Here is a 27984-nt window from a genome sequence, read left to right on the forward strand (position 1 = left end):
ATATCTTAACTCATAATATATTTAAATCAGATGCCTAAACCTATCTTGATTAATTCCTTAATAAAGTGAAGTAAAAAGATGGTCAGTCATAGGAGAAGAGCTATAAAATAATTTGTTCAGATATATACAACAAGAAAAACAATCACATAGACTGAAACTACAGGCTAGCACAACTCTCAGGAATGTTTTCTCCATGCCTGCTTTTAACTTTCATTTTATTATAAACTAGCAGAAATACCTGGCCTTTTCTGAGGAAAATATAGCAAAAGGTGTGATGAATTAACTAAGTCAATTACATGAACATAGCATAATGTATTGGAAATTCTTTTCTCTTATATATTACTTTAAGAAATTAACATAGCTAGTGATGTGCTTACAAAACAACAATCCCATAGGGTCTCTTTTCTCAATCCCCACAAATCAGGAAGGCCCATCTTCCCTTAAAGACTCTATGCAAACCAATGCCTGCAGCCTCCTTGCCAGAAGCCCTGAGAAATGGAGGGGATGTCTCCTGGGCTCTGATGCAGCAGCAAATCACTGCTCCCGAAGTAGCCACTCCCTGAGTGCCTTCAGTGCACGCTCCATGGGGCAACCTGAATAGAATTCCTAGCGACAGCTGGACTCGTTGCATTGATCAGACAAGGTGAAACTCCTTCAGACCAGGTGCAATGAGTGATATCTAGATGATCAGAGCATGCAGCACCTGAACGTACCTGTTCTAATGAGACTAGGCAGTTCTGAGTGTACCGTGTCCTCTTCAGGCTCCACGGTGCTCAAAACCTTGTCCTCCTACCATCTCCTCTTTGTACTGTGAGCTGAATCCTGCAGAGTGCATAATGCCCCGAGTGGCACTTGCTGATAACACACACAGCCCTGCCAGGAGAACGCACACAGCCCAAAGGAGGGCGAGTGGTGGGAAGGCTCCTTTGGGTGTGGGGGGGAGGGAAGCAACTTTAATTTCCAGAAGGGGTTCACTCGGAGCCTGGCTGCGTGAAGATGTTGAGAGGCTGTGATAGCTGTATGCTTCTCCCAGCCACAATTAGCAAGGCTAGTTCCCAGCCAGCATCAGCCCCATTTGGGTCTGTCCTGGAGACCTGCTGGTGCCCTAGTATAGAGGAGGTTGCTGATTCTCTGCCCCACTGCAGCCTCTCCCCTATGGGCTTTCCCTTGATGGTGCTGCAGGTGCCACATGCTTTATCCTCTAGGATCTCATAGTTGCAGTTTGTAAGACACGCTTAACAGAAGAGTCCAGCAAACGCCTATGATCAGGCACTACTAAAAGCTTATTATCAGTGGGCCCAATTGGGGCTCGGGGGAACCAATTTAGAGATATAACCAATCCAGTGATTTGAGTTATGAAATCAGGAGTATCCATTCAAAATGTTGTGTTTCTATGATCAGGCACTACTAAAAGCTAATTATCAGTGGGCCCATTTGGAGCTCTGGGGGAACTGGGAGAACCGATTTTGAGATATAACCAATCCAGTTATTTAAGTTAGGAAATCAGTAGTATCTGTGCCAAATTTGGTGTTTCTAGTTCTTACTGTTTCGGAGATAGTAAAAGCAAATTAGTGGCCCAATTGGGGGTTTGGAGGAACTGATTTTGAGATATAACCAAACCAGTTATTTAAAGTTAGGAAATCAAAATTTGGTGTTTCTAGCTCTTATCTTTTTGGAGTTCTTTTGGGACAAACAAACAAACTTTCAGAAATATTTAGAAGAAGATGATTCTTAAATGGAATAATGAAATACCTATAATTACTTGTTCCACTAAGGAACTTGAAAATGTTCTAATGATGAGAGTATAACAAATGAAAACATTAGTAAGAGAAAAGAATTGCTGGTTTCAGATAATAAAATACTGATTTTGACTTGTGTGGCTTTCAGAAAAATTTCACTTGCTATTGGACCCTCCCTGCTTTAAACTGTGCTTTTTTTTTTTCTAAAATCTTAAATCAGAACAGATTTCATCATCCTCTGTTTAAGAAAAAGCAAGTTAACAGTGGACCATCCACTGATAAAGTCTTATTGTAAACTAGAGGTTGGCAAACACTGGTAAAAAGTTAACTGGGAACTTCTCCCAGATAAATAGTATATTACTAGAAACCTAAATGAGCACAAAGCTGTATTAACATAGGCATTGGGGGGTGGGAGGGGAGGATACCAAGGGATCCAATTCACAATAGTCTCGCTAGCCTGATGCAAAATTCCAGACAACATAGAGATACGAAAGGCAGAAAATAGCTTCAAACACTCTTTTCATTTACTTACCTCAAGAATCTACATGAATTTTACACCAGAACAAACTATCACATACAGCCAAGGTAATTTAAGACTATAATAGTAGTATAAATTTGTATAGAACTCTAAAGCAAGAAGTGAAGTATCTGTTTTGGAACACCTGCAGGCACTGATGAAAAGAGGTGAAAAATCTCTGTGAAATTCAGCTGTCAAACAACCAGAAAGGAAGTTTAACAGACCTGCTCTTCCTTTTGGACTTCCTGCCTCTTGTTCTGGAAGGTCTTTCCTTTTTCCCTTCTCCCTGTGAATAAGGCTCCAGAGATCTGTTCCCTTGCTGTTTGGGTGGAAAGAGTTTACAGCCAGAGATGAAAAAAAAAACCATTATAAGGTTATTTTAACCTATCAATGACTCTATAAATTTGATAAAGTGTTGAGTTAAAAATGTGGAAAGTTAACAGGATAAAAATGTTGGCAACTACCCTAGTTTCTCTTGTATACCCACTATGGATGATTTGTGTCCCAGAAAGCTATAGTCAATATATTAACTAATTTTGGTGTAGTTTATATTCATAATAATTACTTTTTAAAATATGAGACCCGTTTTTCAACCCTAAAATGCCCTAAAGTATGTCATTGAAGAATAGTCCCACCTGTTTTAATAAACATGGTCTTGATCATTAAAGCCAACCTTCTTCTCTGAAATCCACACTCATTTCTTCTTAAAAAATCAGTCTACAGACAGATTTGCTGCTTTTTTTAAAAAAAAAATTGAAGTTCCAACAGATCACAATTAAAAGAACAATTTTACTTTTGGAAACTCCTCTTCATACCAGAACATGTAACAAGTATATCCTTCCCTTCTTCAGTAGAATTTGTTTTACTTACTATGGTAAGCTTATATTCAATAAGTACAGCTGCAAATATAGAATAAAACTGTCTACTTTCATTTCTAAATCTACTACAAACTCATTTTTGTAACACATATGTTGTCCATGGTCGTCATACATACCTGTCACAGCTGAGGATAGCATACACCTACGGGAAATCTGTAACTTCTACTAGCTATTGTCTTCTACTCCTAATCATACCTCCCCAAAGAACTATAGCTTCTCCTTTATACCTCCCCTCTGGGGGGAAAAAGCCACTTCCAATAGCAACACATCTGGTCCCTTTCTTTGCATTGAAAGAGAATTTATATTCCTAACTGCTAAACTAATCCCTGGCATATGGTAGACACCAAACAATCAATATGCCTAAAGAATTATTTGAACATTGCAATATTCTAGTCTATAATATTTAGTAAAAAGCCAGCCATATGTAATGTTGCAAAAGAAACTGTCAGGTCAATTTATGTCCAAAGTGTGGGTTATATAAAAATCAAGATTTTACTAGAATTTAAGATTAATATCAGTGAGCCATAATCTTTTAAAAATCCCAGTACAAAAAGCACACAATTTGTAGATGGGATCAGACATCCCCTGCAGTATATTAGTAAAATGTAGCAGCATTGTGTCAATGCACAACAGATGGAAAGAGAAACCGACTATAAACAAAAGTGAAAATGGATGAGCTATTTTATTTGTGCAAAGAGATGGAAATGCAAAAAATAGACAATTAGCATTAATGGTGAAGAGTTCATTACATTTTACCTTTTTTTGCCAGCTTTAGTCACCTTAGGGACTAGTAATAAGACTCATAGGAATAGTACAAGTCGGCACTATTTTTGTGCTATTTATATTAGGCCAGTGGTTTTCAATCTTTTTTTCATTCGTGGACCCCTATACATTTTTGAATGCAGATGCAAACTCTTTTGGAAATGTTAGACAGACTACAGGTTGAAAACCACTGGAATAGAAAATGTTGTTACCCTATAGAGAAAAGACAGTATATAGTAGGGAGTCTTGATTTATAATTGGTGTAAATTTACAGAATGAAAACTTTGACACAAACTCAGATGTTCCTATGACAATACAAAAATCATTAGATTAATTCTGTTTTCTAAAAACATATCTGGGGCCAGATTGGTTCCATGTTATAGTGGAGACTACATAGTTCTGCAGCTAATGGCTTTGCCCCTAGGAAACCAATCTAATCAACACAATTTAGAGCAGCCTCGAGATATACCATTGGCTCACTAATAGCAATTCTTTACAATATTCTGAGTACTTTGAGGAAGAGGCTAAATAATGGCTTGAGTGCAAAGGGGAAAAAAAGAAAAACAGTAATGGTTGGTGGATCGGTGAGTGTGGTTTCTATGGCTAAAATTCTCCCCTGAATGGAAGAAGGTGGGGAGTCAGGCTGAGGTAATGCGTTCTAAATTATTCTTCTGCCAGTTTGTGGCCTGGTGACAAGAAAGGATGCCCTCCCCTTAAACCTTTCAAAACTCATGCAAAGCATTTTGGTCTTATTAGGTGTTTAGAAGTCTGATGTGATTATGAAACGTATAGACATATCTATCAATAAATCCCAATGGTAAATACCATATAGCATTGCAAAATTATGGGGTAGATTCAGCATATCAAGCTGAGTGCCTGCCATCAGTTCTGCCTCTGACACCAAGTCAAAGATAAGCCATAAATAAACATAAAAATCATATATTGCACCACTAGACATGGGTGCAGGTTGAGTATGATGCCATGGGTGCACAGTTGGCTATATGGCATCTAACTATTCTGCATTGCCGGCCCAGCTCCTTCTTGATGTGTAGACCACTGACTTAGATTGCACTCTTTCCTTTACACTCTCTGATTTTTCCAGGTGCTAACAAAAGTTATTCTGATGGGGTCACAAGCATCAAATTAGGATTTAGCAAATTCTCTTCTTAAAATTTAACTATTACCAGTGAAAAAAGAAAGATCCAGGTAGCATCAGCTGTCCCTGAATCTCAGCAGATCCTGTAATTAGACCCGTTAACAAGCAAGTCATCATCAGTTGTACCTCTTGGCACTTTTATATGAACAATAGTTCCAGGTATATAGGATGTTGCATAGAAAGAAAACAGAGAAGCAATAGCCTCTCTTAGGTGCTTGAGCATTTCACTGCACATACAACAAGTAACAACTGCAATGCCCTGTAATGCTGTCCAGTGTCCACCCACATACACCCCTGGCTTTTGGATCACTCTCTTGTATGCACAAAAGCACCAGCCATGTATATAAAAGAAAAGGCAGAAGATGCTTGGGAGTTACAGTCAAGCTCTCTCATCCTTTCTTGCTGTATTGCATTTGATTTTCTGGGCAAAGTATTTCACAGAGCCCAAAGAGAGAACTGAGCAGAGGCAACACAGCCAGATTTACCCAGTGGTGAAATTTAGGGAGTGAGTGATTTCAGAATGGCCATGAAGGCATATGAGAAGGCAAAGGGAAGAGAGAGGAGGGGAAGGAAGCAGTGGAGATAGTCAAGGCAAACGTGGAAGAGGGGACAAGGGGAAAGTAAGTCCTGCTGTGCTGCAAATGGAGGCAGGCAGGTGGAACCTGAAGAGTGCTATATGAAGATCCTACTGAAAAGCAAATCAACTCAAATATTCTGGGATATTCTGAGATGTTGGATATGTCTGATATATTGATATGGATATGCCATGGAGATACAACAGATGAAAAACCAGAGATCTGATTGACTTCCCCTCTTAGTTCTACATGTTTTAGATTGCTCATCGGCCAGAAATATAGGAATACACCACAGCTGAATGACATACCACTAATTTAAGTGGGTTAAGAGAAATATCTCCCATATGATGAGATTATTCCATAACTGATAACTATAGGTTTCTTATATCTTCTTCCTAAAACTCTGTTGGAAATAGATACTGGTCTAGAAGGACTTACTGGTTTGATCTATGTAGATGGTACCTTGAGCTTTCATGGGCAAAACCCACTTGCTCATGATGCCATCTACATGTTTTGTTAGTCTTTAAGGTGCTACTAGCATATTTTTTGGTTTTTAGATTGGTGGTTTTTTGTTTTGTTTTTTTGTTTTGTTTTTTTGTCTGATCTAGTATGTTAATTCCTAGGCTTCTAGTTCAGATTCTATTTTGGTATATTAAAGAGCTTACCCCATATCCACCCATCATACAGTCCAAAAAATACTTCATGTAAAATTGAGATTCATTATTGAAGATAGCAAAGAAGAAAATAAAAAAACTATTTCCAACTTTCAAACACTCACTTGATCACAGTGTGGATGCAGGAAGGAATTGTTTCTTTGCAAATAAAGGTACAGCTAAGTACCAGACTCCTCCTTTATTTTTGCTATTTTTCTAATAGTATCCCATTGCCCATCCTCTGTCTTATCATGATCACTCATAAAATGTGTCATTCACGTGTTGACAGGTCAGGCTATTGTGTTTGATTTTAAACCACTAATAAATATTTTGTTTTTTAACTCTAGGAATAAAAAAAAATTGACAATTGGCATTAGCAGTGCTGCATTTCTAAAAGTATTTTAGTCTTGCATGATCCCATTGATGTGGGAGTTACACATGGTTGAGAATCAACAGGAAGTATGACATTGCTCTGCATCCTGCAGGATACTATGTATACTTTAACCCATTTACTTTGGACCAATGAAACTCTGAACCATTTGTTTTTTGTCCTTATGGTTGCAGAGAAAAGTTTGAAAATGTATCTTGGGTGTATCCCCATGGCTCAAAAACCAGAAGTAAAGAAATTGGATAAAAAAATTATAACAAAAATCCTCATGACTTTTAAGACAATCTATTGATGGGGGGGGGGGGGAAGAGGATTGACTTATGATTTTTGATTGTTCGTTAATAGCAATTTTGCAACAACTTGAATTAGCCATTACATTCAACAGCAAGAGACATGGAACCAGGTGTTCACTGTAATATCCAAATAGCCAACATGTGAGATGCCAAAATCCGGATCAGCCAGCATGGCAATATTAGGCCTGTATTTAAGCTTCTATGCCATGTGCAGAATAAGACACCCACAGCTCCAAGCTAATTAAAACTGCATTTAGGCAGCCGTGACACATGTACCCAGGGATGTCTGCAGCTTGTCCAAACCAAGTCTCACACTACATTTCCTCCGACTGAAGCCCACGAGCTGTTGTGTAAAGCCTCCGTCCAAACTATTACCCTGTAAATTGGAGCTACTTGATTTACACAAATTTTCTGGAAATACATTAAACTGTAAGTTCCTGCCAACACATGACTTAGAGAATGACAAAAGCTGATGCTAACTGCACTGCTGTGACTGTGAATTCTGTTGGGGGTGGGAGCAGTTGTCTGCTAAGTCACTTTATTATTGATGATTTGTAGATGATTAAGATGGGAACCGATCTCAGTCAGTTGCTGAACTTTGGAAGGTATCTTTGTAACTATTGAGCTTTGAAGCTTTATAATTGTTTCTTTGTAACTTTCAGCTGCTTTGCTTTTTAAGTTCAGCAACTTATTGTAAGCTCCCTGTTTGTTGAACTTTGCAATTTTTTAATCTTTGTAACTTTCAGCCACTTTGCTTTTTAAATTCTGTAACTTACTCTAAGCTGCATTCCACCCTATGAAAATCCTCTGAGGCTACATATAGAATACAAGCGACTTTCGAAAGAGAGCGTCTAGACTTCAAGCAGATTTTTCGAAAACATGAGCTGCTTTTTCAAAAGAGAGTCTAGACACTCTTTCAAAAAAGCACAGTTTGCATTCAATAGTGCATTTTTTCGAAAGAGTACTTTTGAAAAAAGGAGTAATTCATCATAAAATGAGGTTTACTGCGATCGAAAAAACTGCCACATTCTTTCAATTTACTTTTGAAAGAATGTAGCTGCAATCTAGATGCTCTGACCTCTTGACTTGATTGCCACTCTAACCATTAGGCATGATTGCCCATCCCACTTTATAACAAGGGAGTATCTTATGCACATTAAATATATGCTTATATATTTGGATGGATCTAGGCCCTCATTCATTTGAATGGGCTGGTAATTTATACCCTCACACAGTACCACAGTGACATAAAACCAAACGAACATAGATAGAATGAATGAGAAGTACTGCAGACACTAGTCTCCAACATTTTATATTGTTGACCTGTGACCCCAGAGACAATCTTAGGAAAGTTGCTGTGCAAGATTAAACTCTATCACATACTACGGCATACTCAAAAGTTTTAGAAAATGATAATCAAGTCAATTAAAGCTGTAATGTTGCAAATAGGGGAAATAAATGTAACAAAATGGGATTTGAAATAAATATGAAAACTAAACAATTATCATAAGGCCTGATTAATTAGCACAATGCTTATAGGGTTCACCTAATGTAAGATTTAGCAAAAGGCATCTTTGTAATAAAACAGTAAGCCATATAAGCTTGAAATAATAGATTCCAGGGGATTTTCAGCATAAGTAACCTGGAAGTGAAACCACATTTACATATCAAAACCATTGTGAGACTTTTAATTATCATCCCTGGAATGACAAACATGAGAAGGGGACTAAGACCTAATTCAAATAGGGTCCCAGATATGTGGAGAATGCAAGGGAAATGGGAATAAAAGACAACCAGGTTATCACTTGGTTGAGATATCAGGCATGGCTGAATAGCAGAAATCTGAGTATGACAACCCTTGATATAGTCAATGCCACTTAGCTTTCATTAGGTTGTAAGTTAACATGAGAAATGTATTGTTTTGCACAGCCTAAGGTTATAAGGAAGTACAATTTAGGTGGTTCTTTGTTATATGCATCTGTTTTCATACAGTTATGCTTACACTTGGATTTTAAATAAAGCCCTCATATCTCTATTTGTGACACCATTCACACTTTTCATAACAAATTTAATATAGCTGGTCAGTAAAGAACCTGTTTTTAGTGACAGGTACATTTTACACTTCTAAATTAAGAAGCAGCTATAAGATAAATTAGCTAAGGCCAGAATTTAGGTTTGGCTCGACCTTAGTTCTTTGGAAAGAGATAACTAGATGAACGAAGGTATCCAAAAGGTTCTTCAATTTATTTCATGTAATAAAATGTGATCTCATTTCAATGGGGTTTAAAATAATGTTTGAAGATACATGCTAGTGTCTTGACTTCCTTTCAATCACAGAGCTAAACAAGTTTGCAATGCACAATTTCCATGCTGTAGCTCTAATTGTGGCTATTGTATATATTTATATACATACATGGTAAAATAATGTTAAAGAGCTCAAATGACCTGCCTTCAAGATCCAATATCATACAACAATCCCCCGTGGCTAGAAATGAAAGGAGATACTATACATAGAAGGACATGGAATGAAGGATTTTAAATAATGACACTTCACAGAAAGATGGCTATTTTAGGTAATTGTTAGGGCTTCCTCGCAATTCCTCTAAACCTTTTACAAGAGAGGGATATAAAATATAGTCTCAGTAACATTTGCAAAACTATACATTTCTATACAAGTGTTTTTCTGAAAGTGTTATGGCAGATAGAGACAATTGATTTGCTACTGCTGTTTGTCTTTCCTATTTCAAGGGGAGCCTGGGAAATGCATTAATCTATACATTGAAATTAAGATCAAATGATGAAGCAGAAGGTTTAGTCCAGTGGTAAGGCATACACCCAGCCCATGGGAAACCCTCATTCAATTCCTCTCATTGCTTAGTGAGAAGAAGAGATTTGACCAGGTTTACCCACCTTCTGATTTCCGTATCTTAATCACTGCACTATGGAACACTGCGATCCACAGAAGTGTCTCAGTCTGTCTTAAAGACATTAATATGTACTATTTAATTATTAATTGGGCCAGAAACTGAGTGTCACACTCTAGTGCTAGGGAAAGTGAGAGGTCCCTGCTCAAGTACCATTTTCACATTAGCCAAAGGAGAGAACTGAACCAAGGCCTCTCCCCATCCCAGGGGCTACCACATCCACTAAGTTTAAGTGCTACAAGAGAGGCTGTTTCTTTCTTCCTCTAGTTACTGACTCATACAGGAGTTTTGGCATGTGGGGGCCTCTGTGGTAGCAGAAAACATAAGAATAGTGATACTGAGTCAGACCAAAAGTCCGTCTAGCCCAGTGTCCTGTCTTACAGCAATGGCCAATGCCAGGTACCCCAGACAGAATTAACAGAACAGGTAATCAAGTGATTTATTCCCATGTTGCCCACTACCAGCCTCTGGCAAACAGATGGCAGGGACACAAGCTCTGCCCATCATGGCTAGCAGCCATTGACAGACCTATCGACCATGAATTTATCTAGCTCATCTTTGAACCCTGTTAAAGTTCTGGACTTCACAACATCCTCTGGCAAGGAGTTCCACAGGTTGACTGTATCTTGTATGAAGAAATACTTCTTTTGTTTGTTGTCTGCTGCCTATTAATTTCATTTGGTGACCCTTAATTCTTGTGCTATAGAAAGGAGTAAACAACTTTTTCTTCCTTACTTTTCCAGCTCCTGACAAGTTTTTATAGACTTCTATCATATCAGTATCTCTTTTCCAAGCTGCAAACACCCAGTTTTTATTAACCTTTCCTTGTGTGGCAACTGTTCTATACCCCTAATCATTTTTTCCCTTTTTTCTGAACTCTTTCTAATTTTAATATATCCTTTTTGAGATCAGAAGACCACATCTGTGCACAATATTCAAGATGTGGGTGTACCATGGATTTACATAGAGGCAATATGATATACTCTGTCTTATTGCCTATCACTTTCTTAATGATTCCCAACATTGTTTGATTTTTTTAATTGCTGCTGCAGATTGACTGGATGTTTTTAGAGAACTATCCACAATGACTTCAAGATCTATTTTGAGTGATAACTGCTAATTTATACCCCGTCATTTTATATGTATAGTTGGAATTATGTTTCCCAATATGCATTTCTTTGCCTTTATCAACATTGAATTTCATCTGCCATTTTGTTACCCATTTTGAGACAAAAATGGAGGCTCTGAAGGACCTTTTACAGTGAAAATTTACTGAATAAGATTAGGTGCCTTCAGGGCTAGGCTGCAGCTGAGCATAATTATACCTAAAACTGTGGTTTAGGTAGCTAAATCCTTGTGTGGGGGTCTAGTGGAGGCACAGGAATAGTAGAGGGACATTGTGTAGAGGACAGGGACAATAGGATATTAAAGGATATATGGGAAGGACGCAGGGATTCTGGGGGAAAGAAAAGGAGTTGAGGAAGACAAGGAACATCACAGGAGAGGAGAAAGGAAAGGAGCAGTGGGTTAGAGAGGGCTTTGTGGTGATCCAAGAAGGAAAGTAGAGAAAAGGGAAAGAAAGATGGTACCCAGCCTGCAGTAGAAAAAGAAACATGAAGGGAGTGAAAAATCTGTTGGTGTCAACAAAAGGGGTGTGTTGTGGTGGTGTGGGGAGGGAGGGTTCTAGAATACTAGAACTGGAAGGGATCTTGAGCTGACGTCAAGTCCAGTCCCCTGCCATCACAGAAGGATCAAACTGACAATCTAGATCATCCTTGACAGGTGTCTATCCACCTTGCTCTTAAATATATCCAGGGATGGAGATCCCACAACCTCCCCAGGCAATTTATTTCAGTGTTTAACCAGTTAGGAAGTTTTTACTAATGTCCAACCTAAAGCTCCCTTGCTGCAATTTAAGCAGATTGCCTCTTGTCCTTCTTAAAGTAATGATGAAGGCCAGGGGACAGGAAGATGAACTCTCATGCCAGTACATGAGCAATCAGAAAGTCAGTCTGTCTTAAACTTTTCAGAAGAACATGTCCACTTTAACAAAATGTTTGTAGGGAAGGTTTCTCTGGTTGAGGATGTGATGGGGGGGGGGGGGGACAATTTTCAAATCCCTGTTCTGATTCAGAGGTGAGTGTCCTGACCAGGCTATTGGATATTCTGGGATTTCTACATCTCTGCTTTTGCATATTACACACACACACACACACACACACACACACACACACACACACCATTTGCCCCTATACACACACACACACACACACACACCATTTGCCCCTATACACACACACACACACACACACACACACACACACACACCATTTGCCCCCTATACAATGTGAAAATGTTTGAAATCTAAACAATTTTAAAAGGAGAGGAAAATATTTCCTGCTCGCTCTATTCTTGGGGAGCACAGAGTAAGATCTTTCAAATACAGAGAAACTCTACAGTGCTGGGTGTGAGAAGGAGGTCTGGCTACAACTTGATTCTTAACATGTTCTATGTTCACATTAATATCTTAAGAATAACCCAGGTTTTCAGCCAAATGAGGGTTTGCCTTGTTTACATAGTATAAAATCAACTACCATAAGTGAATGCTACTGAAGTGATATGACCACTATTTTGAACAGGATATGAACAGAGGTGGTCAAAAAAGAATAAGAATAAAAAAGAAATCGCAAAAAAAAATTTTTTTGCATAGGTTGGTTGAAAACTCTTCTTGAACTTTTTTACAAAAATTAGATTTTATTTTTAAGACATTCAAAGAAAAAACAAATTTTGAACACTAATAAATTTGATCTATTTTTTTCAACAAGCTCTATATAAGAACTATTTTGTTACCGGAGGAACTTCATGTGTATATGTAGGGGATGGGGGGAGGGTGAGGGTGTAGGAGGATTGAAGAGTTAGGAAGGGCTGTGGACAGGGGATTTTTTTGGGGGGGGAAGGAGGGAGGATAGGCAGGGAAGCCAAGCCCCCAGCTACAAGATTCATACCAGGTCTGCTTGCTCTTCCCCTTCCTGTTTCTGTCATGGAGACACACAAAGTGCACAGCTAGTCTGCTCCCTGTGCTATCCAGCCAGAGTGAGGAATGCAGCAAATTGTACACTTTCTCCTCAGTCCCTGACAAAGGGGAACTGCCAGCAATGTTCCTATATGAATTGTGGGGAGCAGTACTTCAGCGCCTCTTGCCCTCCCTAAAGGGCCCTTGAGGAGTAGAAGTCTTGGAGCTGAGCCAGTCCTGGATAGGTGGGGCACATCCCCCACCAACCCCTTTCACCTGGCTGGTGATTCTGTTTCTTTTCTGTTTCGTTTTATGAGAAGCAATCCCATTCCTAGCACATCCCATTTTCCTGACATAACCAAGCCCTGACCTTGCTTTCATTTATGTTAAGAGGAAGCTGTATACCAAATTTGGTGGTCCTCACTCTTACCGTTTAGGAGAATTTTTGAACAAACAGACAGACAGGCTTGCTTACAGACAAGCGCTCTCTCCCTCAAAACTCACACACACACCTTCCACTATCATTTTGCGATCACTGTAACACTACTCTTTTTCTTGGAAGTCTCCTTACAAGTACCAATTAAGCCTCATATTGTTTAGATTATTATTGCTGATAGGTGCAATGACCAGCATCATCTGGCAGCAAATTCTGTTAAGCATGGACAGAAAATATTGCTGAATTTTCTATGTAAATCAATAAAACCTAAAGTACCAATCCCTACACTAAATCTGTTCACAAGCTGTTGGGAAGAACTTCTTCTCAAGCACCTCTCTTAGGTCAGACAAGAGAAGCTGTAGAGAATTTGAGGTAAATCCTTGACGGAGAGAGGGAAAAAAAATAGGATTACCTTGCACAAAGCATATATTATTAAATCTCTGAACAGCTCAGTTTCCCTTACTTTAGAATACATCTCTGTTGATGTGTTATAGGATGGGTGCTTTCTGTCTACTTGAGATAAGCTATGCTGTCTCATCACAATGCTGATTTTAAACAACTACTGTGATCAAATACGTCTTTAAAATTATAAAGTTCCCTTCAACTGAAAATCATTACTCATACTAGCACATTTGTCTAGGCTTACGCATCTGTGTAGCTCATTTGATGGTAATGAACAAAAGCACTCACACATTGTAAGTGTCTCTGCCTTATTTTTTGATTATTGAAAAAGGGCAACAGATCTTCCAGCATTATCTTACAGGTTAATTGGCGAAGCTAGTGAGTATTTGTTCTTAGTGGTTACCATTTTTATCCTTCATTTTTTCAACCCTTTCCCAAAAAGTGACAAAGTAAATGCTGCTTTTTGAACAAGTATTATAGTAAATATTCTAAACTTTGTTTAGCGTGCTAAACTCAGCAGGGGCTGAGTAACCGAGAAAGAATTCAGCTAGCCTTCTGGGCAGTCGTGTACAGCTGGCATGGAAAACAGTCCTGCAGTTTCAGAGCTATCAGTAGTAAAGGCTACCTCAGTCAAATAAGTCTACCCCATTGCAATCTCACACCCTGATTGCAGTGTAAACATTCCCTCATTTGCTAGCTTTGAAACATTCACTCTCCACTAACCCAATGTAGCATGAGCTAAGCACACTTTAAATATCCAAATCAACCTATTACTAACTGTACAGTTTAAAAGTACAGTACTGAAGAATTTAAATCTAAAATTAAATAGAGTATAAGCTGTGTTTTCCAGCACTTTAATATCCTGAAAATTCAGTTCAAAAGCACTTCTCATAATGACAATACCAGGCCACCTTCAGTTAACCAGAAAAATTCTGATAGCCATCCAGCATCATTTTTAGGAACATAAGAATGGCCATACTGGATAAGACCAAGGGTCCATTCAGCCCAGTGTCCTGTCTGCCAACAGCAGCTAATGCTAGGTGCCTTAGAAGGAGTGAACCAAATAGATAATGATCAAGCGTTTTCTCTCCTGCCAACCATCTCCACCCTCTGACAAATATAGTCTAGGGACACCATTCCTTACCCGTACTGGCTAATAGCCATTAATGGACTTAACCTCCATGAATTTATCTAGTTCTCTTTTAAACCATGTTATAGTCCTAGCCTTCACAACCTCCTCAGGCAAGGAGTTCCACAGCTGGACGGTGCACTGTGTGAAGAACTTCCTTTTATTTGTTTTAAATCTGCTGCCCATTAATTTAATTTGGTGGCCCCTAGTTCTTATATTGTGGGAATAAGTAAATAACTTTTCCTTATTCACTTTCTCCACACCACTCCTGATTTTATATACTTCTATCATATCCCCCCTTACTCTCCTCTTTCCAATCTGAAAAGTCCTAGTCTCTTTAATCTCTTCTCATATGGGACCCATTCCAAACCCCTAATCATTTTAGTTGCTCTTCTCTGAACCTTTTCTAATGCCAGTATATATTTTTTGAGATGAGGAGACCACATCTATATGCAGTATTCAAGATGTGGGGGTACCATGGATTTATATAAGGGTAATAAGATATTCTCCATCTTATTCTCTATCCCTTTTTTAAATGATTCCTAACATCCTGTTTGCTTTTTTGACTGCTGCTGCACATTGCATGGACGTCTTCAGAGAACTAACCATGATGACTCCAAGATCTCTTTCCTGATTAGTTGTAGCTAAATTAGCTCCCATCATATTGACATTTTCTAGCACTTGCAGAAGTCAAGTTTGTAAATTTGCAGCAGTAAAGTTTGTGTGTCATACTTCTGCGTATAATATAATTATCAGATATTATTCTAACCCATGCTGCAACTATGGCTAGAGTTTAGTGACAAATTCATGAACCATTGATGTAAAGCTTGAGTAACCAGCCCATCTGATTCACTGGAAACTCCCATTCCCCGTAAATGCCAGGTAACAAAGGTTACACTGTACTTTATTGTGGATAAAGAGATGGCTCACAACTATAGCCACATTAAGGTTTTTAGACCATAACGGAGTACTTTTTAAGGGGATTTTTTAAAAGCCAAAACAAAAAACTTGAAGGTCAGAGGGGTTAGATAGCTCCAGGGATTTGGAGTGGGACATGATTTAAAAGTTTAGGAAGAAAATGAATGAATTGATAATGTGTTGTTCTAAGATAAACATCAAACGGAAAGTTGCAATTGGCTCCATAAAGGGGAATAATCTCTGCAGGGCTATTACACAATTCCACATCACACGGTGGAATATAGAACTAGGACTTCTTAAAGTTAAAACTAAAACTGAATTTGATACCCACACTAGACAGGTTATTTGATAGTTAAAGACAAAAGTATAGTGTTTTCTGATTTCAGAGACATATGGCGCCCAAAATAAAAGGAGAAAGAGAGAAGATTTATTCACTGCCTTGTAGTATGCCATTTCTTCCAAATTAATTATCTTGTCAGGAGGCAAAACTGCTTTTCATATGCTGGGATTCAGTCAGCACAGTCAAGAAGCCTGGACCTCAACAGCACTGCCTTAATAGAAAGGGATACAGATGAAACTTCGCTGATATGGTTTTAACTTTGTTAATAGTACAGCTGGCAGAAGTGCTGCTTATTGCATTTTCCTCCTTTCCTTAGGATCTTTTACACTTCTGTGGGGGGAAATTCTACATTAGCGGATGGACTTAGTCTGAGTTGACATCTCTCCATTCCTGGCCACTCCACACCCCAAAATTCTTTCCCTTTATTTGTTCTGCTTTTGATTGTCTGTGTAGCATCTAGCACTGAATAAAATGCACCAGTTTGACAGTTCAGTGAGTATAACAGTTTTCTCAAAATGCTTGAGAATTAAACTGCATAATTTCTATTAAGTGGAGCTGCTTCATTTGAATGATAAGTATGCCACTGACGTACGTGAATAAAAGGAACATTTATTTTAAAAGATCCGGCATCAACATTGTTAAAGCCGCTAGAAATTAATGTTCTTTGTTACTATGAAAAATTTTTATATTTTCTAGAATATGTGTTATACATTTGCTCCCTTGCATGATTCAAAATAGCCTGAATCTTCATATATGTTATAAAACTCATCAAATTTCCACAGGCATTTGAAAATGAGGCAAAGGGAAAGGAATTCTTGAAAGAAAAGATTATTTGAGCTTTTTAATTGTCTGGCTTTTGGATGGTGTATTATACTGAATTGTATTGCTGTAATTTCAGGATATTGTGTGTGATATACTTTAAAGTTATATCAAGAGTGCCTAGAGGATATGAACAGATGCATTTTTTTGCATATGTAAAAATCTTAAAGAAATATAAGAAGCAAAATACAATTAAGCTGGGGAAATATCTTTTTGCACATTAGATAGTCCAGGGAGGAGCTTCTTGCTGTGGTTTCAGGAACAAAAAAAAAGGAAGTTCTTATAGCAACTTACTCACAAAGCAACTAAATCAGCTCAGAACCCAAACTGAAGTAAATCATAATAAATACTGAATGACAAGTTAGGTAGGTGTTACTACCACATAGACACCTGCAACATAGTGAGTCACCTTCTGAAGCACAGACATTTAAATGTTATAGCAGTAAATACATTCATTTTCTAATAAAAAAGAATGGATTGCTGTCAGTAAATAGACATTTTCATTTTAGACATTTACATTTTAAACACAATTAAACCTTTATATATATTAGAGTTGCTTGCCTTGACTCCATAACTAAGGCCGAATATAAGTTTCTATTCTAAAACTTATTTTCAATCCTCCTCCCCTGCAACTTTTGCTTGGAGTAACTATTTTACAAAGGAAAGAGAATTTGAGAAGAACTGGTTTTCTGGGAATTATGGAAGCTTTGGATCAAAAATATTGATATGATACTTAATCCAAAAACACTCTGCTGAAGAATTGTTGCCAGTGTTTTTCTCTGACACAACTCTTATCAGTATGCATAAATGGATGACTCCATCCTGTAATATATACATGACACACAGAAGTGCTAGGAAGAAACTACAGTGCTGCTAGTTGCAATAACCTAGAAATCATGAGTCATGCTAAAATTTTTGCCATCGTGTGTCTGGCCTGAAGGAGTTTGGGCTTTAATTTAAAAAAACAGCAATTTCAAAACTAATGATAAACATCATGGCAGCTGACACTAATCCTGCATAAGTTAGGGATCGCTATCTAGTGGATGCCACTACTTTAGTTTGTCAATCAAACAGGGTAGCCTGCCTAGATTCAACCAGGAGTCCTGTGGTACCTTTAAGACTAACACATTTATTTGGGCCTAAGCATTCATGGGTTGGAGTCCACTTCAGATGCATGATAAAGTAGGCCCATGAAAGTTTAGATGCAAATAAATTTGTTAATTTTAAATGTACCACAGGACTCCTCATTGTTTTTACTCAGTGGTTTGAGCATTGGCCTGCTTAAACCCAGGATTGTAAACTCAATTCTTGAGGGGGCCATTTAGGGATCTGGAGCAAATCTGTCAGGGATGGTACTTGGTCCTGCTGTGAGGGCAGGGGACTGGACTTGATGGCTTTTTAAGGTCCCTTCAGCTCTATGAGATAGGTATATCTCCATTTATTATTATGAAACAGATTAATATGTCTGCCCCTCTGAAACTTGTTACCTAGATTCAGGTTTTTACTCCCAGTCCCTCTTCTTTGCAACATGCAACAAAGATGTGCTACATGTTTTCCTGCTTTGCTAGAAGGAAAGCTGTTTGAAATTGTGCAAATTTCAAGTTCTTCGTTAATGTTTTCATCAAAAATTCAATTTTTGATAAATAATAAGACCACACTACTACATTGTGGGGAAAGTTTTGCCTACTTTAGTTGGAAGTAGCTTCAGTTTCTAAGGCTCTTTCCATGTTATTCAGAAAACCTTGAGAGGGTCACGCTCAAGAAATAGAGATATTTGGTCTCTCGCACAACAAATACCTTAAACTCTCCTGCTGGAACAGAAATCCTGGGAAGAACAAGAAAGGGAGAGGGAAATCTACCTAAACTAGCCTATGTTAATCAGCTCTCAAGCTTTGCAAAATGTTGAATGTGGGCCCAAACAGCAGGCTCATTACTTTGTCCTGCCTAGCTAAAACAGAAATGGTGAATATTCATAAGGATTTGGCTTAGATTTTTTATGTCTATCCCTCTTTCTCTGTATTCAATCACAGTATATTGTATAAGAATCTCAACTGTTTTCTGGAGCTATACAGTAACAAATGTTAAGAGAGACAGCCAGAGTTGTTGACTCGAGTCCCACGACCTGAACTCGAGTCCGACTTAAGTTGCCTAGGTGACTGGACTTGAGACTCGACTCGGGTTCATTGTTTGTGACTTGAGACTCAACTGGAGACTTACTAATTTTGTTAAATCGACTTGGTGAAAAATTGTCCGAAAATGCCGATATTGATGGCTTGTACAAAAGTGACTTGACATTTTTTAAATTAAGACTTGAGACTCGACTTGGGACTTGACTCGAAAGTGACTTTAGGGATTCGAGACTCGACTTGGACTTGACAATGACGACTTGAAGACAACACTGGAAACTGCTGTCTATATTCACATATAATATATTTCTCAAGATGAATAAGGGCAAGTTAGTATTCATTTGACATTTACAACTGCATACACAATTCTGATATGAATTTCCCATGAATTAAAATAATTCTCTATTACCATTACAGTTAGATTAAAAAATAAAGCTGCAATTCCATCCACACTTCATTTGATTGGACTGAATCCATATATACCAGACCGGTGATAAGTTTGCCTATGTTATAACTATAGATTGTGCTGTTGGAATGTCTAGACCGAGTTAGAAGAAATGTTGAATGTATCTGCAGTATCATGAGTGACTATAAAGGAGAGGAAACAACAGTTTTAGAGTCACTTAACATAGACATGTACTGAGACATATTGAAGAGGATGGATAAACAAGAAAGTAAAAAGAATAAGTGTTTGGCTAAACAGACTTTCTGGGAAATAAATTATTAAGAAATTATTAAGACTTTCGGAAAACTCTTAATAAGACTGGCATCTGGGCAACGTGATAGCAGATGAAATGAATTGATAAGTGTAAGGTAATGCCCATTAAAATGAACAATTTAAAACTACTCATACATTCTAATATTTTCTAAATTAACTGTATTTATTCAGGGAAAGATCTAGGTCTTACTGGGGACAGCTCAAGAAAATTTCTTTTCAGTGGACATTCAAAAAGCAAGCAACATTAGCTGCATTAAGAAAGGATAATAATGGAAATATAATACCACAAATTAGTGATTAAGCCATCACTTTGAATATGGTGTTATGTATTGATAGACCTGTCTGAAAAAATGTCTGGAAGAAATAGAAAAGTCCAGAGAATGGCATAGAAATAATGAGGTATAGAAAGTTCCATAAGCAAATATTAGAAAAGAATCATTTGCTTCAGAGAGAAAACAAAGACATGGCAGACGTTTAGAATATGATGGCTCATATAATGGCTCCATTATTTATGCTTTTTTACTGACAAGAAACAAAACAATTATACTTTAAAAAAAATATTTAAAACTGCTAAAAGGAAAAAACTTTATGAAATACCAAATTAACCCATGGAATTCATTGCTATGAGACATTGAGGTCAAGAGTTTAATAAAAGAATAAAGACAAGATTCAAAATTATCATCTTCTTCAGTTGCATCAGACAGTATATAACAATAGAAACCCTCATAGTTCAGTTCATAAGCCCCTTTCTAACTATTGCAAGATGGAAAGAAAAGGTTTCAGCATTTTATTATTACAATTTTTCCATTTTTCTCCTCTTTCTCAGGCATCCAGTACTGGTTATTCTCAGGTGTAGAAAACCAGTTTTGAGAAATTATCTATGCACCTCAGTATAGCAACTCCTATCTTCCTGTAAGAAGAAAGAGATGAAACAGTCACAAACACTGAATCAAGAATTCCAGCTGTGTGGTATCTGGAAAAATAATATGGTTCAAGTCTGAGAGAGGTAACTATGTTAGTCTGTATCTGCAAAAACAATGAGCAGTCCTGTGGCACCTTAATGGCTAACAGATTTGAGCAGAAGCTTTTGTGGGTAAAAACTTTACAAAACATCAAATTAGTTTCCATGCCATGTATGCTACAAAGTGTTTTTTACCCACAAATACTTATTCCCAAATAAATCTGTTAGCCTTTAAGGTGCTAAATGCCGCCTCATAATTTTAATATAATTCAACTCCTTCAAGTCAACCTCTCAGCTAAAAAGTTCAGATTAAGATCCAGATTCTTCCTGAATACACTTCTCTGTTGTTTAGTTTATGAGAAATACGCTCTCACCTACGAAAATGTCAATAATGAAAACTCAGCATGGGATATAAAATCAAGCTGGGTTCTCTCTGACTTGTGCCTCACCGGTAATAAGATTCTGCAATCAGAACTTGATTAATACTTCTGTTGATACTACATGAGACAGAATAGAATACGACTATCTGCCAGACCAGAATTTGTTTTTTCTAGGCTAATGGGAGGGAAAATAAAATAAAATATAGTTGAAATCATTACTTTAGTCAGAAAACTAAATTGACAAATCTTAATACCAAATATCTAAACTGAATAGCAATAGAAGGAGTTTCTCTATTCTAAGGGATACATTTGATGAAATGGTATTTTTATGTAGAAAGAAAGAGAAGATCTGTTTTTCCTGCACACTCTGACAATAATAGATGCAGATGAAATTGGTGAAAACTTTTTCATATTTCTTGCAATTTTTAACTCTTCTGTTTTTCATGATTTTCCATTGCAATTTTTTTAAACTATTTTTGAAACTTCAGAAGACTGGTCATTTTTCACATTGAAGTATGACTAATATTTAGTAAATTATGCCATTTTTTGTTGAAACTTCATATTTGCATATATTTTACCTGACATGAAAGTAATCTAGTTTGCTCATACAGTATGGCTACATCTATACTGGCCCCTTCTTTGGAAGGGGAATGCTAATTTTGAACTTGGGAATAGGGAAATCCATGGAGGATTTAAATATCCCCCGCGGGATTTAAATAAACATGGCCGCCGCTTTTTTTCCGGCTTGGGGAAAAGCCGGAAAAAAGCATCTAGACTGGTGCGATCCTCCGGAATAAAGCCCTTTTCCGGAGGATCTCTTATTCCTACTTCAAAGGGCTTTATTCCGGAGGATTGCGCCAGTCTAGACGCTTTTTTCCAGCTTTTCCCCCTCAGATTTCCCTATTCCCAAGTTCAAAATGAGCATGCCCCTTCCGAAGAAGGGGCCAGTGTAGACATAGCCTATATGTGTTTGCTTAATAGGCTGTTCATCTATTGTGATTGGACTGAACACAGGGCTGGGCTCCAACACTTGAGTTCCATTCCCATCTCATCTAAAGAATGGTGGCATCACACCACAGTAGCTTGGCTCTTTGAACTTGGATTAGTTAAAAGTACACTTGTAGTGTTCTAGTTCTCTACACTGATTTAGAGTTTATAAAGCACATGTAATTCATCTAAATATTTTGGCTGTGTATTTTTACTTACAACTGGAACTGCTAAATATATCAACCTAATTAGAAAATTAATAGAGTGTAAACTGCCTATATAGATTAGGTGCTAACATTGGGAAAAACAGCAAAATCCTACTAAATGGATTAATTTCTGTAACTACAAAAGCATCCAATGAGTCACCTGTAAAAGTTATATCTTTGTTTGTTGACAATAAAAGGTGAATTTTTTAAAAATAATCTAGTTATTCTGCGGAGACTTCACTAGACGTATCAGCAAAATGGCAAACACCATATTGAATTCTTCCCTGTACAGTGATTGGATAAGTGTCTGGGAGAGGGAAGAGCTGAACAACTCACATCTGGAGCCTTGAGTGGCGTGAGGTATCCATAGCAGGAAAGCCCATCCCTTACTTCCTGCTGACAGTCCTCCCTATACTAGAGGATGGGAATAGTGCTTTAAGAAAAGGACCAGTAACTAGAGAAAAGCCCAGACCCACACACCAGCAGAAATGTAGCTAACTGGCAGCATACAATTTTGCTGGTGTGTCTGTTCCACAAAACCCAATATTCCCTTTTAATTAACTACTATGGCCTTAAGTGGATCAAAAACAACAGAAAAAATAAATAAATTCCCCCCCCCCCCGCAAAAAAAAAAGCCCAGGGAGATAGCTCTTTATTTGTATTATCTTACATTGTTCTTTGCTCAGCCTCCAGCTCAGATATATCTAAAAGTGGTAAATCTTCAAACTCTGCCACACAGATTATTCTATACATTAATGGTACAGAAAGCATACAGTCCTAGTGACCCTGACACACTATATACAAACACTGGGTCTTGAGCAATCAGCTGCCATATGGGATGGCTGTGCTTCTGTCTGATCTAGTCTCAGGTGCTTCTATTGGATCGAGTGGAACATGTGCAAGTTAAGATCATAAAGCCTACTTGATACGTGGCCGGGGGTAGGTCCTGAGGAATAAGTAGTAGTGGAAATTATGCTGGGACTGTTTCCTATAATAATCTACTCAGGGTTTTTTTTTTCCCCTTTTTACTACTATTGTATTTGTTTTAAAGAATGCAAGGGATGGAATCTGCCTTCTGCTTTCACTGGCTGAGAAGAGCAAAAGCTCAGATTTTGGCAAGTGGAGGATGGAAAAGGAGAGAAGGCATGTGGCTCTGGTATTTGTTTCTACTGTCTACAGAGCCTAAGGGAGACACCACAGAGATCTTATGCAAACTGGGCAGGAAGATCTTGACAGGTAAAAAGTTCATTCCTCTTCTAATCAGGAAAATTTCCAACAGGAAATTCACACAGAAATTAATGCTTTTCCAGTTAGTTTTAACTCCCCTTCTATACTATTAGCCCCATCCCAAGAAGTGCATGGGCCTTTTTTGTGCACTCAGGCACTCTGGGATCCAAATTACCATATTTACTCATTATACACAATATGCAAGGCCTGGCTATATATATATACACTTTTCTGGCAAAGTTGTAGTACCTTCTGAAACATAGAAGACAAAGGATAACTAGAGGCCTCTCAAAGCTAATTAAAGGAATACTGCCCAACTTCTATACATTAATGGAAAGCACCATGATTCCCAGAGACTAGGAGTTGTCTTGGAAACTCCACATGCTTATACTCAGGAAATTGGCTCCCTGAGCTACTATCCTTGCAGCTCATGAGGCTTATAGTCTGTTTTACTGCAGTGCTGTAGGTTCTGCTGCCAACCAGAAATGAATTCAGAAATCACTTCAGAGATGAGAGAGAGAGGTGGATTCTATGAAGAGAACTACACAGCATTTCTAGCTGATGTTTCCTTCTCCCATGGGTTTTTGAACAAGAGGGGATTTTTAGGAGTTAGTAGTCAAATAAGTTAAATTAGCATGGTAAAATGGCCCCATCCAATCCACAATATTTTTCTAACTCTCCCTGGCTACCAGACCATTTGACTGCAACTCACAAAGTCAGGAGGTCTTGCAAGGACCTAGCACAGTGTAAAATTTATTTAGTAAAAGTTAAAGGGAATTTCTAGGAAAGGTGCCAAGTTTTAGATAGTAACATAGTTAACATCCAAGTGTCTGTGCAGAGAGGTATGATGCTGTGTAAGAAATCTGTGTGGGTTTTTTTCTTCTTTTTTTGCTGTTGCCTGCAATTTAACTTTCAACTCTGTGTGCTTGTGTATGACCATTCTCCTGCAAATTGTTTAACCATTTAGCTTTTTGTTTTATTCACAAGACAACACATAGTGGAATCTAAATTTGCAATAAGCTCCTCCTCTTGGAAATTTGGCATAGCTGATAGTAATAAATCATTCAGGTTAGATAGACATCTGTCAGGGATGGTGTAGGTGGAGCTTGGTCCTGCCTTGAGGGCGGGGGGCTGGACTCGATGACCTCTCGAGGTCCCTTCCAGTCCTATGATTCTATGATTCAACCATTGACCTCATAAGTCTTGTGGAGCATCATGTGTCTTCAAATTGCAATGTGTGTACATAACACTGAAATCATCATGAAGCTAGAACACAAACAAATCACCAAGGAGATTTTTTACATGAAAATTTACAAAAGCAGAGCAAAGGTAGTGCTAAGTCTTCAAGGAAAGGAATGTCATTTGATAACTTCTAGTGAACAGTATTATCAGAGCAGATGAGAAAGTCACAGAATCATTTTGTTACAGTTTTTCATGGGTTACATTCATACTTCAAGAAAACCATACAACTGAAACAAATGGAACCCATGGCTATGGCCATAAAACTCTCATGGTGTTGCCCACATGAACCCAAAGTTTGAAAGATATTTGTAGTTGAACCTTTTGAAGTTCAAATCCTATTCAGTGCAAAGCAAAGAGTTGTTCCTCTAAATAAGATAATGGCACAGAACACAGCTTAATCGCTTTTTGGAGGTGTTCCTAACAGTTATTATGTCTTCAAATTGAAGAAAGGATTGGGCTGATTTCTCTGCCTTTCAAGAGTTGGCCATCTTCTCTGGATATTGATAAATCTAGGGTATCAAACTCATTTGGCAGAGAGAACCAAATTTCATTTTTTATTATTATTTTTATTTTTGATTATACCTATAATCAAAAATAGCATAAATTTAAATCTATACACTAACTTTAGACTACAGAAAAATATCAATGAGATACTTCCACAAAAATCAAAGACAGAATATGGTCTTTATAAACAACTTACATTATTTTCTTGTTGAGTAACTTATTGTCACATTAAATTCACTGGGAAAATCTGCTTCCTTGAAAAACCACTACAATTTTGTTCACTATTTCATTCTTTCCCATCTTATTTTTCTATTTCTCTCCATTTCCCCCACCCACCTTCTCTCCCATTCCATTCACTAAAATGATCACCAATAAAGCAGTCATGCTGATAATATAGTGTCATCATTAGACTTTAAGATTAACATCTCAGTAAGATCAATATAGACCGAGGAGTATACAAATCTAAGTAACTATTTCAGGCGATCTAAAGACCCAGAAAGACATTTCAGCAATAGTTACATTTGGAAAGTTACTTTTTATTTTCAATTACAAGTTTGATTCTGCTTACTCTGAATATATCAAATGGACTGTATCTGGCTTGTGAGCTCTATGTCTGAAAGCATTTTTGCCCAGTATTTCTATAACTGCCACTTGTAGGATTTGAACCTTGAACCTGGGACCTCATGAGTTGACTATAGGAGCCTCTACCCATGGTGTAGAGGTCTCTTGATCTTAACTTTCGCTGTGGTCTAGGTACCACTTGCATTGCTCAGTAACCACACTAGGTATGTGGGTTACATTTCTACATCACAGAATTCATAAAAATACTCCAAAGTTCATTTTTGAAAAATTTAATGGATTAGATTGCACATTTTTTTTTCAAAATATTTGCTTTGTGGAAGGAAAAATACCACCTTGACCACCTTACCAGGTTCCAAATCCTCTCGAGCTGGGCAGGATAAATACTCTTCTGTACTACTAATATACTTCCCAGGAAAAAAGGTAGTGTGTATCACATAAATGTGTTTTCCAAATGATTTTACCTCTCTATTTATTTTACAGAGATGAAGGAAAAATGATATCATTTAAAAGGAAAAACAAAATCATAGATTTCCCAGTCCTTCATTGCTATTTACAGAGTACCTTCTCCGAGACAGGATTTATTGAAGTGCACACTTTTCGTTAAAGCCCTTTTAAAAAATACTAGCAGCACATCACTGCTGATGAGTGATTAGTTTCAGGCAAAGGAAGTACTCTGTCAAAATATATTTGTAATACCTTTTCTACCCAATCATCAGAAAAGAAATATTTTCCCTAAGATTATTTCATATCAGTGCAGAGATTGTAAGGAGAGAATAAACACACAACTTAGTATTGATTATATCATAAGAAAAAAAACAGAAATTAAGAAAGAGAGCCTGGCCAGAAAAAAAAGTCTTTTTGGAAGGGAACACCAGTTGTAGTAGAACTGAAATTGAGTCCATTATTAAGCACCTATAATTCACATAGTAAACATGTTCAATTGGCTCAACATTGCCTTTCTTTAGAAGGCAAATCCTACCTCAGGGGGTAAACAATTGATGGTTTTGGAGGGTGGGGGGGAGGAAGGGTTGTTGTTTGTTTTTGTTTTGGGGTGGGGTTGGGGGGTTTTTTGGTTAAACAATTCAACTTTTATTTTTGGTTCAGAGGCAACAATCAGGAATGTGCCTTCAGCAAACATTTAATACAATTTAGAAAGCCATAAACCATGTTTGTAGGCACCCTTGCACAGACAATACCTAGCATGATATTATGGGTGAGCTTTCACATTCACGACTTTCTTTTCTAAAAAGTCACACTAAAACCTAATTTTTCCCATATTCGGGAGAAAAGCCTGCAATGAGAGAGACACATTAAAGCAAATGCCAAGCCTGTCCTTTTAAAACATCACTTACCACATTTGGATCATGTTTGTAATTACATTTCTGCAGCAGCATAATGTTAATTGAGATGTGAGATCTCCCATCTCCCATCTCTGGGGTGTTCATGTTAACAACAGGATTCCTGCCAACCTCCCACAATGATGACAGCATTTATCGACAAAATTACACACAATACAATCCAGTTGGAACCACCATGCAGCTGAATAATACTAGAAAAAAATAGCCTTAGTCTAATGACATAGTTTATTTCTGAATTATGAGGCAAAGTTGCTACCATGCTTTTTCTCATAAACTCAGATATTAAGAGATGATTAGGCCTATATATGAACTACACATTTGTTCATAATACCATAAATTCTCATCTGAAATGGCACATTATTTTTATAACCATCTCATTATAGCACAGACTGATGTGAATATCTGCTCCTTGTTAAACTACAATTATGACCACAAACAAAGATGCTGTTGCTTGCAGCGATACCAGTACAATTCTACATGACAAAAACTTCTGCCATCGATACTGAAAAGAAAATACACACATGATAACAGCAAAAGCAAACTGCTGTTTCCAGTACCTGTTCAAAAAACCCTGAACAACCTGACAGAAATTAGAGACAAACTGGCATCTCTCCACATGGTTCAAGTATAATAGATATGCACTGAAGCAGTACTTACAGCTAGAGAATATCAACGGGCAGGAATGTTCATCCATTGGGAAATTATGTAGCTGCAGCTGGCATTCTGCGTTGATGGTGAGCCTGTGTTAAAA

The 27984-nt window shown here is 37.6% G+C and overlaps 1 protein-coding gene across 2 annotated transcripts in view; it reads right to left on the minus strand.

Moving 5' to 3' along the window:
- Positions 1-27984, minus strand: part of LOC102454358 (gamma-aminobutyric acid type A receptor subunit gamma3) — a 304822-nt gene that overhangs the window by 210959 nt on the left and 65879 nt on the right. For both annotated transcript variants that reach the window (XM_075916406.2, XM_075916388.2), the window contains one exon: positions 27891-27973. In XM_075916406.2, coding sequence (XP_075772521.1) covers positions 27891-27973 — 83 coding nt within the window. The remainder of the gene's footprint in view (positions 1-27890; positions 27974-27984) is intronic.

The sequence above is a fragment of the Pelodiscus sinensis genome, chromosome 1 (assembly GCF_052426305.1).
Source record: "Pelodiscus sinensis isolate ZL-2025 chromosome 1, ASM5242630v1, whole genome shotgun sequence".
Classification (NCBI taxonomy): domain Eukaryota; kingdom Metazoa; phylum Chordata; order Testudines; family Trionychidae; genus Pelodiscus; species Pelodiscus sinensis.